General features: G+C 37.4%; 1 protein-coding gene across 4 annotated transcripts in view; it reads left to right on the forward strand.

Moving 5' to 3' along the window:
* CTSC (cathepsin C) overlaps nt 1–16,895 on the forward strand; it is a 49,952-nt gene that overhangs the window by 11,842 nt on the left and 21,215 nt on the right. Inside the window, exons 3-4 of one of the 4 annotated variants that reach the window (XM_032295824.1) lie at nt 2,003–2,087; nt 3,766–4,131. The exons of the other annotated variants lie outside the window; for them this stretch is intronic. Coding sequence (XP_032151715.1) covers nt 2,003–2,087; nt 3,766–3,776 — 96 coding nt within the window. The 3' untranslated portion in view covers nt 3,777–4,131. Of the gene's footprint in view, nt 1–2,002; nt 2,088–3,765; nt 4,132–16,895 lie in introns of those variants that run through there. 4 annotated transcript variants of the gene reach the window in all.

Genomic DNA, 16,895 nt, shown 5'->3' on the forward strand with positions numbered 1-16,895 from the left:
CCCAGCTACTCAGGAGGCTGAGGCAGGAGAATTGCATGAACCCAGGAAGTAGAGGTTGCAGTGAGCCATTGCACTCCATCCTGGGTGACAGAGCAAGACTCCCTCTCAAAAAAATAACAATAAAAAATAATAATGAAAGATTTTTTCCTACTCAGCATCCTCTAGGCATTTTATTATTTGAGCACTTTATGGGAGTACAAATTACATTTAGGGCCCTAAATGTAATCTATGAATTTGATTACAAATGGGTATCTAAGCATTTGAAGTAACTTTATGTAAACTAATAAGTAATTAGGCCTGTGGCAAGATGGAAACATTCTTAGAGGCATTCAAATTCAAATTTCTTTTAAAACACTGGGCTGGCCAAAACAAAAGATAGTACTACAGGCCAGTTTCTAAGACTATCAGATTTTAATACCATTTACCCTTTGGCTGTACTTGGCAAAATCTAGCAAATTTGCACTTCTTAAAAGTACCCACAGGCAACCTCCTATATAAAAACACAATACAGGCTGGCATGGCTCCTGCCTGGCATTTCAGCACTTTGGATGGTCAAGGGAGGCAGGTGGATCACTTGAGATCAGAAGTTGGAGACAATCCTGGCCAACATGGTAAAACCCCATCTGCACTAAAAATACAAAAATGAGCCAGGCAGGCCTAGTGGCACACGCCTGTAGTCCCAGTTACTTGGGAGGCTAAGGCAGTAGAATCCCTTGAACGCTGGAGACAGAGCTTGCAGTGAGCTGACAGCATGAGACTGTCTCAAAACAAAACACACACACACAATGTAACACCACAAAACAGATTATTATAAAAATGCTTAATATGTCTGACTTTATGTGATGGGTGGATATGTGATTATTTTTTCTTTATGCTGTTATGTGAACTTTGTTCATTTTTAATGATGATCATGTATAAAGCTCCTCTGTATAGCATCTTCTCCACCAAATTGCACAGAGGCAGGAAGTCCTGTAAAACAAACTAAGCTCCAAAAAATGGCCTTCTCTTGAATAAGCTTGTCTAACCTTTTACTGTTTCTCAGAGGCAGTAAAAGAAGCTGACTCGACAAGACAGCAGTGGAGAAGGAACTCAGATTTTATTTTGAAGACTAAGCTACTCAAGGGCTGAGGAAATATGCAGAGGGGAACTAGACTCATTATGGCTGGAAATTTTATTTGGTGATAGTGAAGCAAATCTTAGTGCTTTCTAGTTGAGCTCTTGTTCAGAGCCCTCCAATCTTGATAGAACTATAAGCTAAAAAATTGACCGTCAGTGTTTCTAAAGCGAGTAGCTATTCAAAACAAGAACACTTTGAGAGGCCGGGGCTGGTGGATCACCTGAGGTCAGAAGTTGGAGGCCAGCCTGGCCAACATGGCAAAACCCCTCTCTACTAAAAATACAAAAAGCAGCCAGGCGTGATGGTGCACACCTGTAGTGTCAGCTACTCAGGAGGCTGGGGCAGAAGAATTGCTTGAACTCAGGAGGTGGAGGTTGCAGTGAGCCAAGACTGCACCACTGCACTTCAGCCTGGATGACAGAGTAAGACTCTGTCTCAAAAACAAAACAGAACAAGAACACTATGTTGAGAAATCCGTACTAGAGGATTTAATTCTTCACTTTGTGTTGCTAATGGTTAATAAATTTCAAGCTTATGGCACAGCTAGAAATGTCAACTGTGTTTCTATAATAAAGGATTTGGGAATATTGTGCCATTTTTTCACTGTGCTTTCTGGGTTAATTATTAATATGCGACAATTTTAGAAAACTTGTTATTGAGATATGTGTACTTCTGAAAATACATATTCAATATATCAAGCTCAACATTTTGTCTTTTTTTTTTTTTTTTTTTTTACAACTTGGAGTTTACTTGTAAGAGTATTCAATGGAGGGAAAGTATGAGAAGTTTAGTACTGAGTGCATGCCTAGCTATTTTATGTCTTCTTTCATGATGATGCTTAATCTCAATGTAATGACTCAGTTTACCATTGTAAACTCTTCATAGGATATCACTGATTTTATCAGTCATTTGTTCATGCAGCTGGGAACTGTGGGGATATATGATATGCCACATCTGAGGAACAAACTGGGTGAGCTCCATTGAAAAATTTCTAACTTTCTTATTAAAAGCAAGCTTACCCTCTTCCTGGTGGCTTATGCAAATTAATGCCTATTTATTCATCAGAGGGAGACTGGAGAGATTATGGTTTTCTTATGGATTTCTTGCTTGAGCCTGCTTATCTGCTATTTCTAAGTTGCCTGCACTATTTTCTGTGAGTAATTTTCTACTTTATTATGTTCTGTTTTCATATGCCAAATTAGCTCTCCCAAGAATGATACTTGTAACAAAAGTACACATGAACTGAAAAGGGTAAAGACCCAGCCAAGAAAAGGGTTGACTCAAGTTCAGTTCACATTCTTAAAGTAGTTATGCTGCCTTAGGTTGCTTATTCTTTTCCTGCAAAGATTCTCTCAAGAGAGAAACATGTGAGGTCACAGTAGGTTAGATCTGTCTTCTACAGAGAAGGTGGCTTTTTCAGAGAAATTGACATATTCATCACTTATCTCTGCGACACATGATCCAGTTCTATAAAATTGGCTTCCTTTAAGAATGTAGACTATTCACTGAGGAGAAGATAATCTTATTCACTCTTTACATTCTCTTCACATTTTCAGAATGGTTGTTTAAATCATTGCTCAGACTGGATCCATAAATACTGATATCTAAGATTTTCATGAAAAAATAGGTGATTATAAAATAAAGTTAATAGAATCTTACCCTTCCTTGCATTTTAACGTAGTATTCTTTCCCCTTTTCCTTCCTCTGTTACTTGGCTCTTAAATACTGGAAGTGAGATATGAAAAAGGGAACTGGGGACAAGTTGAAAGCACCATAGGCTTATCTTACATCAGCATTTTCCAAACTTTATAATGGACCAGCAGTGGCCCACACATGTGCCGGGTAGGAATTGCTCATCAGTTGTTTGACATTATTTTAACCTTTAGCAATGTTCCATATAGCCGTTAATAGCAGATCAAAGTGAGCATTAGAGTTGAAATTAATAAGCTGTTTCTTCTCAGTTCTTTTTGGTAGTTGGATAAATATAGAATGTATTAAATAGTTTTCTTTATTTCAGAGCTCTCAAATCTGTAATATATTGTATGGTGGTAGCTTAGGAGGAAGACACAATAGGAAACTTTTCTCAATTAGGTTCACTGTTTTTTTTCCCCTCAAAAAATAAGCTGTTCTCAAAATGCAGTTTACAAAATTTTATCCTTAACTCTTCACTCTTTCTCCTATTTAAGGAGCTATCTCCACCAGTAGAAAAGATACACCCTGGTAATTTGTTGTGTAAATGGGATAAATAGGCCAGTAGTACCTAGTCATATGGATTCAGGCAGCACTGAGCCTATAATGAAAGTTTGTAAGGTATACCTGTTAATGTATCTAAGTTACCATAATTTATCCTGTTTCTTAAGTATATTTCAAAAATATATTCATTTTATTCAGTGGCAGTTACCTTCAAATGCATGTGCTTCTAAAGCATGTTGGTTGCATGTGTAATACATGTCGCTTAAGCATTTAGCTTCAGAATGGCATCTTTCTTGTGAATGTTTTAACATTTACAAAAAAATACCAGCATCTCAAATATTAGTTCTGGTATTTTTTTTTTTTTTTTTTTTTTACTTACAGAATTGATATGATTAAATATTAAGAGACAATATGATCCTTGTTGGCTTATAACTCTAGTTTTTATTGTCTTGTAGTTATTAAATAGGACATCTATTGAGGGACTCTTTTAAAACCACCTCCATGAACAGACTTTGGGGCTAAGAGGCAGAGCAGCCTGCAACAGTGTGGACCTACCTGTAGCAACTAGCAAAGGCCTGTCTGTAGCAGCTACAGTCCCTTCTGGAGTCTTTATTTGCATGCAAAATGCAAAGGCGTCCTGGTGACCTACCTCCAAGGCAGCTGCCCTCCTGAACATTCCTTTGGAAAACAGTAAACATCATTTTGAAATGTGAACAACCAGAGACTACACAGGAAAAAGGAAAAAATAAATATTCTGGAAGATGCAGAATCTTGGATGGCTTCACTGTTCAGCTTTTTAATAAAAGGAACAAAGTACAACACATTGTTCTTTTTCTCTTTTGAAATCTCTTCAATTACAGTTATTTTTTTTTTCTAAAATTATCAGGATTTGAAGTGTCTGTTTTGTTTTATTCACAGTGTAAATCTTATTCACAGTTTAATTGTCTCTGCCTGAGTGTCTTCCCTTTCTCTGATTACCTTGAGGAACCTAAGAGCCTATTGTATGGAGAAAATAAGGACCCTGGATCTCTTGAGATTCCCAGATATGTTATTGAAGGGAAGATGGTCCTATGGAGGATTTGTTTAAAGAAGGGAAAAGATGCTTTCTCAGATGTGTCAGACTGCTATAGTATACTCTTGCAGATTATAGACCTCCAGTACCTCTGGCCAGAAAGATGGTATCGTAAACATTTTTTTTTTTTTTTTTGATTAGGTGCAAGTCTTGTGCTAAGAAGTTGACATACTAGTATAAGTTACAAAAATTCTGTAAGGTAGATATTACTAATTCCATTTTATAGGTAGAGAAAAGTAATCTCTTACAGTGCTTAAGCTCACAGAGTTTCTAAGTGTAAAATGCTAGAGCTTGTCTTTCAAGCCTAAAGACTTCCTTGGGGCTAAATAATGAAAAAAGCAATTTCACAAATAAGTAAATGATATTTAGAGGTACATTTGGATTTCCTGGTAAATTCCAGTCTGTGAGCGTCATGAATATTAGTTTAATGTTACTTGGGCTTCTGTTGAACTTTTAAGAGAAGAATTGCCTTGAAGCTTAGGCTTTCTTAGCTATTAGGTTATTGACTTTCTTGCCTAAACCAGGGTTTTTTCATTGAAGACAAAAACTTACCTTTTCCTTCCCTTTGTAGTTTTGGAAATTGGTAGAAGAGCTTTGTAAACTTCAAAATAAGTACAAACTAAGTGTCCTAACCAAATTTACTAATCTTAATTACACTATTATTCACACTGATTGCTATCTTCTAGCTCTTTCTTGCCAAATAATGGACTTGTTATCCTGCTCTGTTGGTTTAGAGCTGACTTCTTTCAGCTTTGGTAAGCCTGAGATTATGGGGTTATGCCTAATTCATATTGTCTGGGTGGACTTTCCTCTTGCATTTCTGCTTTAATAGAAGAATTTTTCTCTAGATAGTTGTTTGTCGTTATTGATTCAGATGACTCTTCGTATCATCTGAGGGTTATACTGTTCTCCTATTCTGAGAAGATATATTTCATAAAGCTGAATTAAGAATACAGTGGACAGCTCTCACCTGTAAACTTTTATCCATCTCACCTCTGGACCCGATAAATTCTTTATCACTCAGGACCTTGATGCCACCTCTTTCTGAAGCCCTTCCCAGCTCTCTCCATTAGCGTAAGCAACATCAGTACCCTGGTTCCCATTGTATCTTACAGGTACCTCTGCTTTCATGCTATGCTGTAATGGAATGATTTGGTAGCACATTTTCAGCTCTTTCCAGATTGAAAATCTGTATTTTTCTGTGTATGTCTTCAACACCTAATGATAGAACTTTGTAGATACTCAGAAAATGTCCCACACTTCTCTTTTCTTTTTGTAGACTTTTCACAAGTATTACCAGCTTAAAAAGAATTAATTTTGTAGGGTTCTAGAAACACAAATCAGGAATGGTGCTATGTACATATTTTTTGATTCCCTACTCAAAAGAATATTATCAGGCTCTCTTACTCCAGAATTTTAAAGGAATTGCATATTTCAAGCTGACTTTCAGGAGATAAATATAACTAAAGCAACTGATATGTAAAAGAAAAATTTAATTGGAAGACAATGTGGCAATTCCTCAATGGATGTAGCACCAGAAATACCACTTGACTCAGCAGTCTTATTACTGGATATATATACCCGAAGGATTATAAATCATTTTACTATAAAGGTACATGCACACGTATGTTTATTGCAGCACTGTTCACAATAGCAAAGACTTGGAACCAACCCAAATGCCCCTCAATGATAGACTGAATAAAAAAAATGTGGCACATATACACCATGGAATACTATGCAGCTATAAAAAGGATGAGTTCATGTCCTTTGCAGGGACATGGATGAAGCTGGATACCATAATTTTCAGCAAACTAACACAAGACAGAAAACCAAAAGCCACATGTTCTTGCTTATAGGTGGGAGTTGAACAATGAGAACACATGGATGTAGCGAGGGGAACATCACACACAGGGCCTGTTGGGTGGGGAGGCTGGGGGAGGGATAGCATTAGGAGAAATACCTAATGTAGATAACGGGTTGGTGGGTCCAGGAAACCACCATGGCAAGTGTGTACCTTTGTAACAAACCTGTACATTCTGCACATGTATCGTAGAACTCAAAGTATAATAATAATAAAAAAATAGAAAAATTAGCCAGGTGTGGTGACTCCTAGATTTTCTTCTAGAGTTTTTTTTTTTTTTTTTACAGCTTTGAGTTTTACATTTAAGTCTTTAATCCGTCTTGAGTTAATTTTTGTGTAAGGCGTAAGAAAGGGCTTCAGTTTCAATTTTCTGCATATAGCTAGCCAGTTCTCCGGGCATCATTTATTAAATACGGAATCATTTCCCGATTGCTTGCTTTTGTCAGGTTTGTCAAAGATCAGATGGTTGTAGACGTGTGGTCTTATTTCTGAGATCTCCATTCTGTTCCATTAGTCTATGTGTCTGCCTTTTTTTTTTTTTTTTTTTTTTTACCAGTACCATGCTGTTTTGTTACTGTAGACTTGCAGTATAGTTTGAAGTCAGGTATCCTGATGCCTCCAGCTTTGTTCTTTTTGCTTAGGATTGGTCTTGGCTATACGAGCACATTTTTGGTGCCATGTGAATATTAAAATAGTTTCTTCTAATTCTGTGAAGAATGTCAATGGTAGTTTAATGGGACTAGCATTGAGTCTATGAATTACTTTGAGCATTATGGTCATTTTCACAATATTGATTCTTTCTATCCATGAACATGTAATGTTTTTCCTTTGTTTGTGTCCTCTCTGATTTCCTTGAGTAGTGGTTTGTAGTTCTTGAAGAGATCCTTCACTGCCATTGTTACCTGTATTCTTAGGTATTTTATTCTCTCTGTAGCAATTGTGAGTGGGAGTTCATTCATGATTTGACTCCCTGCTTGCCTGTTGTTGGTGTATAGGAGTGCATGTGGCTTTTGCACATTGATTTTGTATCCCGAGACTTTACTGTAGTTGCTTACATGTTAAGAACTTTTGGGCTGAGATGATGGAGTTTTCTAGATTTAGGATCATGTTATCTTCAGACAAAGACATTGTGACTTCCTCTCTTCCTATTTGAATGCCCTTTATTTCTTTCTCTTTCCTGATTACCCTGGCCAGAACTCCAAATACTATGTTGAATAGGAATGGTAAGAGAGGGCGTCCTTGTCATCTGCCAGCTTTCAAAGAAATGCTTCCAGCTTTTACCCATTCAGTATATTATCTGTGGGCTGGCCCTAGAACACTCTTATTATTTTGAATGATGTTCCTTAAATGCCTAGTTTATTGAGAGTTTTTAACCTGAAGGGATGTTGAATTGTATTGAAGGCCTTTTCTGCCAAAATTGAGATAATCATCTGGTTTTTGTCTTTAGTTCTGTTTATATGATGAATTACATTTATTGATCAGCATATGTTGAACCAGCCTTGCATTCTGGAGACAAAGCCAACTTGATTGTGATGAATAAGTTTTTAATGTGCTGCTGGATTTGGTTTATCAATATTTTATTGGGAATTACTGGATCAAAGTTCATCAGGGATATTAAAGTTTTCTTTTTGTTGTATCTCTGCCAGGTTTTGATATCAGGATGATGCTGGCCTCATAAAATGAGTTAGGGAGGAGTCCCTCCTTTTCCTTTATTTGGCATAGTTTCAGAAGAAAGAGTGTCAGCTCTTTTTTATACCTCTGGTAGAATTCAGGTGTAAATTCATCTGGTCCTGGGCTTTTTTTCATTGGTAGGTTATTTATTACTGCCTTATTTTCAGAACTTGTTATTAGTCTATTCAGGGATTCAACTTCTTCCTGGTTCAGTCTTGGGAGCGTGTATGTGTCCAAGAATTTGTCTATGGTAGGACTGTTCATTTCCTGAGGAAGCACTTTCCAAAGTTCATGGGGTCTCTGTAATTTCTGTCCTTTCAAAGGTTACTGTTTTACTTACATAGGATTTTGAGAGAGTCACGTCAGAGTAGAGTTGGAATAACAGCAGTGGCCATTATTAGAAAAAGGTCTTACAAATTCTTAAATTCTACTTAAATCTTAGCAGAGAGTTGTAATCTGTGATGTTGTTTGTAAACAAAAATTTTTCTGTGGGCGGCCCACAGAGCCAGAGGGCAGCAACGTGGGTCCCAGGGCAGCGGCCCTGTTGCACTCGCCTAGGTGCTGCCTTTAGTCTGTGTGATTCCTCCACCCACCATCAGAGGCTGCTGCTGGCCTGGACAGTTCCTATCTGCCTGGGGCACTGCAAGCCTCCCTGCTGCCAAACCTTTCCTTCCACCCACCGCCAGCTTGGCTGCATGGTTTTGGCCTCTATGCCTCTTTCGTTATCTTTTTTATAAGCATACGCCAGATTGCCTTGTTGATCTTGTATTACTGGGCTATCTAAGAGCTCCCCTTTTAATGCTACTTGCTTAAGACAAGGTCCCTTAAATGTAGTGTATCTCTTGTCTTTTTCTTATCTATTGGAGTAGGAGGGGCTCAGGCAAAACCTCTGTTTCCTCTGTTATTTTGGCCTGGTGATGGTGTTACTGGGACCCGTTGCCCTTGTGCATGATGCTGTTTGAGTTCTCCCTACTTGTTCTCAGAGCTTTACCTCTAGTACTTTCTGCAAGGAACCATGCGCTTTGGGAAACAACACTTTGCATTGGGTCCTTAATTGAGCCTACAAAACCGAGGCCCCACTAGCTTTAAGCAGCTGTTAAAATACTTTTTACCTTTTGAGCTGATAGCTATTGTCCCATGATGAAATCCTAGCCTGAACAATCCCCCTCAAACTTGATAATCCCAAGTGGGTACTGATTACTCATTGACTGCACAGTCTCTTTTCACCTCCATTTTCAGGGTTCCATCATGATCCTTGATTCATTACAGCTCTCCTCACACGGGGCACCACTATCAGGGTCCAACAGGCAGACCCTGTCTCAACAAAAAAATGAATAAATTCACTCAGACACAGATTTTCAGTGAAAGAGTGGGCTGGGGTATCTGGGCTATTAAGTCAAAGGAGTTAACGGCTGCCAGCCCTGACTCGCTGGCCTTGTGGGCTTTTATTTTGTATAGATCAAAGGACAAGGGTCTTTGGATAAACACCATTATTAACTTCTGCCGACCCCTCAAGTAGGAGGCAGTCAAGCACAGATGGGCAAAGGTTGATGTTAGGACAACAAGCTATTTGTATTCCCCTGTTAACTGCCCTATGCTTCAAGCCTCAAGATAAAAGAACTAGCTGCCTTCGGCCCATTCTTTCCTGAAGCCTTTACAGAAACCTCCCAGCCTTCCAAGAAGGTTTGCAATTATTCTATAATGTTTGTAATTTTGCCAACCACCCTGATTGATCCACCACACTCATTAATGATAGACTGGAAAAAGAGAACGTGGAACATTTACACCATGGAATACTATGCAGCCATAAAAAGGAATGAGATCATGTCCTTTGCAGGAACATGGATGAAGCTGGAAGCTATTATCCTCAGCAAACTAACGCAGGAACAGAAAACCAAACAAACACCACAGTCCTCACTTATAAGTGGGAGGTGAACAATGAGAACACATGGGCACAGGGAGGGGGAAAACACACACTGGGGCCAGTTGGAGGGAGAGCATTAGGAAAAATAGCTAATGCATTCTGGGCTTAACCCATTTATGCCTAGTGTTCCATTTTTGGAATGCTAAGCATGTGGAAGTTCTTTATATCCTGCTGCTCAAGGTCATGGCCAAGATCTTATTTTTCACATTCAAAAAATGGCAAACTCTGGCATAAATGGGTTAATACCTAGGTGATGTGTTGATAGGCACAGGAAACCACCATGGCACTGGTCACCTATGTGAGAAACCTGCACATCCTGCATATGTATCCCAGAACTTAAAATTTTAAATATATATGTATATATATATTTAATGTAGAATTTAAAAAACTATTAATAGGTTCTTTTGTTTATCTGAGTAATTTTGCAACAACGTGCTTTTGTTATGGGAGAGAAGATTCAGTGGGTACAAAATTACAGATACATGTGTCAAAAGTTCCCACAATGTAGTAAGGCTTAGTGTTCTGTGTCATAATTGTCTGTATTTCTCTCTGGTCTTTAAACTTCATTAGGGCAAAGATCAACTCTATTTTACTATTTGATTCCCTATGTATTACACAATATGTGACAAATAATAAGCCTTCAATAAATATTTGTAAAAGAAAGAATATTATGTAATATGTCATTGTGGTTTTATTGATGTGTTTTTGAAGTGTTGTTACCTTTGTGCCCTTAGAGGCTATGGTGAGCTCTCAGGCCATATATGTTGGATGATTTAGTGGAAAAGAGATTATACTTTTATATTTTATTCTATTTATTTATGTTTTAATCTTGTGTGAGCCTATACAGGTGAAGATAGGGCTCGGAGTTAAAAACAGTAATGTTCTAACTTTCAGAACTGCTAAAAACAAAATTAGCTGTCAAGGGAAATCCTGAGTGTTATGACTGCAGTGGTTCCCCAAAGCCTGGAGGACTGAAGCTTTGAGATACTGCATGGTGTGCCCCACCTCTGTTGGGTATAGTGAGGAACATGAGTCGAGAAGTGGATTAGATGAACTCGATGATTTTTTTCCAACTTTACAGTCTGAGTTGATGAGTGAGTAAGTGAGGAATGAGCCCAGGGTCTTTGACTACTTTGCCGAGTGCTAAATTGCTGTTTTTTTTAGCTAATTCTGGAATGTATATTTTGGTTTTAATGGATTGTAGTTTTAGCACTGGAAATAAACAGATTTATAACCCTCATTTTCACATGTAAACTTCGAGTTCTTACAGTAAAATGCTGGAAGTTGCTTGGCTATAACCACTGTAACAATTTCCCAGCAGTTTTGCATTTTATTATAATTCAACTATTTAAATAAATGGCTTAATCTAGTAATGGGCAGAAAGCTATAGCTAATCCTTGGAACTGACATGGGGAGTTGGTTTCTTTCTGAGGAAAGATGTGACATTTTCTGATGAATTTGGCAAAATACCAATTCATTAAAATTTGCCTGGTTCCTTTTTATTGCCATCTAATGGCTTTTACTCACACTGTGGACCTGATGGCAAATGGAGATAATTTGCAGATATGAAGATCTCTACAGTAAACAAAGGGCAAAAATGGAATAAACATCCTTTGTTTTTTAATGCTGCTGGAATATAATATTTCCATATTTGGTTAATCATCAAATCATTCAAGTCCATGCAAAATACTTTTTTCTGACATGATAAATCATCTTGATGGATTACACTTAGATGTCCAATTTTTTAATTATGTATTCTAAATTATGTATAGGTACATTTTGAAAATTATATATACATGTATTACTGTACTAATATATTGGTTATAAAATATGAAATATCAAGTGATTAAATGCTTGATTTATTAATGTCATAAAATTGTGCTCTACCCAAAATATATTTCAAGAAGATATCATTTGAAAATAATGTAAAGTATTCCTTATTATAATGATTTTGTTGCCAAAAGTAATGTTAGAGTCTCTGTTACTGATCATTTTCATGACTGTAAATTTTCAACATTTGGTAACAAAATTTTCTGATGTATTAAAATCTTAAAGAATTTCAGTAGATTTGACACATTTTTGTTAAAAGTATGAAAGTATCACAGCTTTAGAAGAATTTAGAATAATTACCAGTTGATATTAGGGATGATAATTTTAATAGACAAATTTTAACTGAAACATTTGCTTTATTGATGACTAGGACTAAAAGGAATGTCACAGTGATGGAATCCTTTTAAAACATCTGTTTCTAAAAACTTCTTTTAACGTGTTTGACAGAACTCAGGATAGGGTAATTATAAACTTTGCCATTTTCTTATGTTTGCATTGGCATAAATGATGCTGGGCACAGTGGCTCATGCCTTTGCATCATTAGTATTTTCAAATCTTTGTTTCTTTGCAAGTATATTGTCAACTACTTGTTCACTTTATGAGTATTAGCCTGATTAATTCAGATAAGCAAGTATATTGTCAACTACTTGTTCACTTTATGAGTATTAGCCTGATTAATTCAGATAAGATGCTCAAGTCAGTTTAAGCAGGCAGATGTGAAGAATGGAATATGCTGTGCCTTAACCATCATATAGGTACTTACTAGCACACTGTACATAACAGATGAATATCTGATATTGACTCTGAGTGTGCACACCAATGTTGTTTTACATGTTAAATAATAGTGGAAGTTTTCAATTTCCTATTTATTTATTGAGACGGAGTTTTGCTCTTGTTTCCAAGGCTGGAGTACAAATGGCACATAGTTGTAGCTCACTGCAATCTCTGCCTCCTGGGTTCAAATGATCTTCCTTCCTCAGCCTCCCAAGTAGCTGGGATTGCAGGCATATGCCACCACACCAGGCTAATTTTTGTAGTAGAGATGAGGCTTCACCATGTTGGCTAGGCTGGTCTTGAATTCCTGACCTCAGGTGACCCACTCGCCTCAGACTTCTAAAGTGCTGGGATTATAGGCATGAGCCACTCATTGCCCTGCCAAATTTATTTTTATATTAGAAGTATAAATGGGAGTTACAGTACTTTCCGATGTTCCATTGGAAACTACTGGTTGAAAGGATAGGTCCCAGTGTCAACTGCCCAGTTGGCAGTTTTGGAGAGACTATAAGTTCTCTGAAGGTGTGCATGAAGCACCCTTCATGGTAACAGAGGGTAGTGTTAGTATTGTTACTTGTTTAATGTTTCATAACTGTTTAGCTCTTCAAACTTCAGTATCATCTATATTTTTCATAGCAGTCCAGTGGAGTAGTATCAGTTATAGGTATCATTCCTACTTTCAAAAGAAGTAATTGGTGCTCACTAGTTGTGACTTGCTCAAGGTTACATAAATGATAAATGACAGAACTGGATTTAAAGGGCAGAAGCCACTTAACTAAACTGCCTCTGTCTTCTAGCCAAGTGTGTTATGCAAAGTAAGTATTCAAACATTGGTTAAGTATATTATTAATCAAGAAAACAGCAGAACAGGTTTAAGCAATTTTTTTTTCATTCTCCTCAGTGTCAAAAGGCAATCAAGTAAAAGATCCAAGATAAATAACTTCAATTCCAAAAAAGAACTTCAATTCCAAAATTTCCCTATGACTAGGTTGATGTAATTGGATAGTTGATAAAATGAGTGGGAAATTGAAGAGGGGGTATTTTGAGAATGTGTGGCAACTTAATGGTAATTTTGAAGAAGCAAATGGATAGTTATTGAATTATAGAAATTTTCTAAACTTAAGTGTTAGGGCTTGAAGTTTCTTCAGAGTTTATGAAATTATTTGTTGCAGTAGAAATTGGCATAAATGAGGCCGGTCACGGTGACTCAATGCCTGTAATCCCAACACTTTGGGAGGCCGAAGTGGGGAGATCATGAGGTCAGGAGATCAAGACCATTCTAGCCAACATGGTGAAACCTTGTCTCTACTAAAAATACAAAAATTCACTGGGTGTGGTGGTGGGTGCCTGTAGTCCCAGCTACTCTGGAGGCTGAGAAAGGAGAATTGTTTGAACCCAAGAGGCAGAGGTTGCAGTGAACTGAGATCACACCACTGAACTCCAGCCTGGTGACAGAGCAAGACTCCATCTCAAAAAAAAGAATGAAATTGGAATAAATGAATGGAAACTTAAATTGTCTCATCTATGCAAGGCAGTCTTCAGAGATTGATGTTTATTTAAATGAAAACCCTCAGAAAAAAATTTTGGCTGCATATTAAGCTGGATAGTGGGGTTAAAACTTCAACTTCTAAATTGGTGATACAATGACAGAAATCACAAAAGAAGTATTTCACAGAAAAAATGACATACCCCAAAAAAATTCAAATCAAGAAAATCACAGGGCTACAGTGGATAGTCCCCCTTAAGTTAAGGTACTGAGTGCTTGGCTTCCCCACTGGTAAATGCCTGTCTTCTACTAAGTTGTTGTCATGCAAATGACAGCTCTGTTCTTTTACAGAATAATTTCAGATTCTAAAAATGATATATTATTTCAGATTCATATGCTACAGAATAGCATAAAATAAAATTATATGTATAGGACTTAAGTTATAATAACAAAAACAAAGTTGTATTTTTTTAGAATTATTTTTATATAAATAAAGAGTGTCTATATTAAGAATTACTTACTGGCTTTATGAATATTAAGAAGCTTGGGCACGGTGGCTCATGCCTGTAATCCCAGCACTTTAGGAGGCCGAGGCAGATGAATCACCTGAAGTCAGGAGTTGGAGACCAGCCTGGCCAACGTTGTGAAACCATGTCTCTACTAAAAATACAAAAATTAGCTGGGTGTGGTGACACATACCTGTAATTCTAGCTACTCCTGAGGCTGAGGCAGGAGAATTGCCTGAACTCTGGAGGCAGAGGTTGCAGTGAGCTGAGATTGCGCCACTACACTCCAGCCTCGGTGACAGAGCAAGACTCTGTCTCAAAAAATAAAAATAAAAATAAATAAGAAAACCACAGATGTAAGGATTTGCAATTAGAAAGCCTGAAGGGAAATTTTTGGAACTTCTCGGGCAACCTAAATTTACAGATGGGGAAGCAGGTTTGGAGAGCAACATTTGTACTTCTGAAGTAATACTGTGATTTGGACTTACAGGCTTTGTGATGTATTGGCATCAGCACACATCTGTTAATTATAAACTTATCTATTCTCAGTGTCTTGTTAAATGTTGAAATGGGAGTTGACATTTGTTGTTCTTCCTCTTCTATTATTCATTTATTCACTCATTCAATAATTAATTACTCCTAGTGCCAGACAGTTTTCTAGGTACTGAATAAAAAAAAATCCTTTTGTTACGTTTTTGTGGAAAGAACCTCCTGGGAGACTATTGTGAAAAATAAATGAGTTAGTATCCATAAAATACAGCCCGCGAGATCATTCTTGTTTTATTTATTTAGAGAATGGGTCTGATTCTGTCACCTAGGCTGAAGTTCAGTGGCTGGATCATTGCTCAGTGTAACCTCAAACACCTGGCCTCAAGTGATCTCCCAACCTCAGCCTTCCAAAGTGTTGGGATAAAAGGCGTGAACCACTGTGCCTGGCCATTGCCCCTGTTTTAAAGATCAGGAAACTGAAAGTACAGAGAGGAGAGTGGCTTGCTGAGGGTCACCCAGCCAGTAAGTGACAGAGCTGTTTCCTCTCTAGGCAGTCTAGGCCTGAAGGCATTATTTTTTCTTTCTGTTCTGCACCAGAAACCCTAGGCAGGAATGGTAAAAAGACTGAAACAGCCAAGGTAACATAGGTACCTGCATAGTGGGAAAACACTGGCGAGGACTGCTAGAAATTTTAGGCAGCCCTTAAACGGCCTTGGGCAACAATTTGAACCTGACTTATGAGTCAGTTAATTCTCTGCAACTTTTTTTTTTTTTTTTTTTTTAGGAGAATACAATGGATAAAGCAATGACCTTTGAAACATGTGAACCTGTATTTGAATTCTTTCCTCTCCATTTAATTTTGCAGTCATCATTTCTTCATGAGAAAGAAATTTTATCCAAAGAGATTATTGTGAGGCTCAAAGAATATAAGAGGAAGCTCTGTGGGTTTTTAAAAAGCCTTTCCTGTCATTTCTGGGTATCTCCCGTCAGTGATTTTACTAATTGTTTACCTCTCTGGCTCTCTATGAGAAGACTCGTTGTAGGAAGGAGTGACGGATGGCATTGGGTAGAACACTTAGTTCTAGTTCAGCCACCTCCTTAAGTCTCTTTTTTGTCCCCCAAGACTATGTCATTTGTGTCCTCTTGAACCTGTAAGATTTGTGAGTAATCTGTACAATCATTATAAAATATGAAATCTCTGCCATTGTGGCACAAAAGCAGCCATAGACAATGTATAAATGAATGGGCATGCTGTTCTCCAGCAAAACTATGTTTATAGAAATAGGCAGCCTTCTGTAATTTTAGTTCGCTCACCCCTTTTTTGTGGAACTCAGGTTTATCATATAAAATTTACACAATATTCCTTTGAATAAATTATTTACCTAATACTTTTTAAATTTGGACATTTTGTAGGACATGCTTTTGTTTTTTTTTGTTTTTAACATTTGTTATACTGCAGTGAATGTCTTCCTGTGTAAAGACATTTTGTTTGTGTATGTGTGACAATTTCTATAAAGTAGCTCTTAAGAACTCTGGAAACATTATCAGACTGCTTCCTCAAACAGCAGAGGTGGAAGGGAGTATCTGCCTAACCCTACTTCGCCTACCTTAACAGCATACAACCAAGGAGAAGAGAATAGGATCAAGAGCCAGTGCCAGAGAGAAATATATAATACAGCTTGATGAAGTTTAGGCTGTATCCTATGAATTTACCACATTAGACTGTTTTTGATCTATCAAAATAGAAATTTTATATACTTTAATATAAAAAATTATGTTATTAACTTTTTCACATAACACACCCTTTCATATTGCTGCCCAGCAATGTCCTGGGTTCTTTGTTTCCTTGTTCTTCATCCTGAGTTGGGTTTTAGCAAGGACTTGAGTAGTTGGGAACTGAACTCATGCTAGTGAAGTCATTCTTCACCAGAAGTAGGCATATGGGCTTCACAATATCATGAACCACTGGCCG

This window comes from Sapajus apella, unplaced genomic scaffold (genome assembly GCF_009761245.1).
Source record: "Sapajus apella isolate SASKATOON/1434 unplaced genomic scaffold, GSC_monkey_1.0 scaffold34, whole genome shotgun sequence".
NCBI lineage: Eukaryota > Metazoa > Chordata > Mammalia > Primates > Cebidae > Sapajus > Sapajus apella.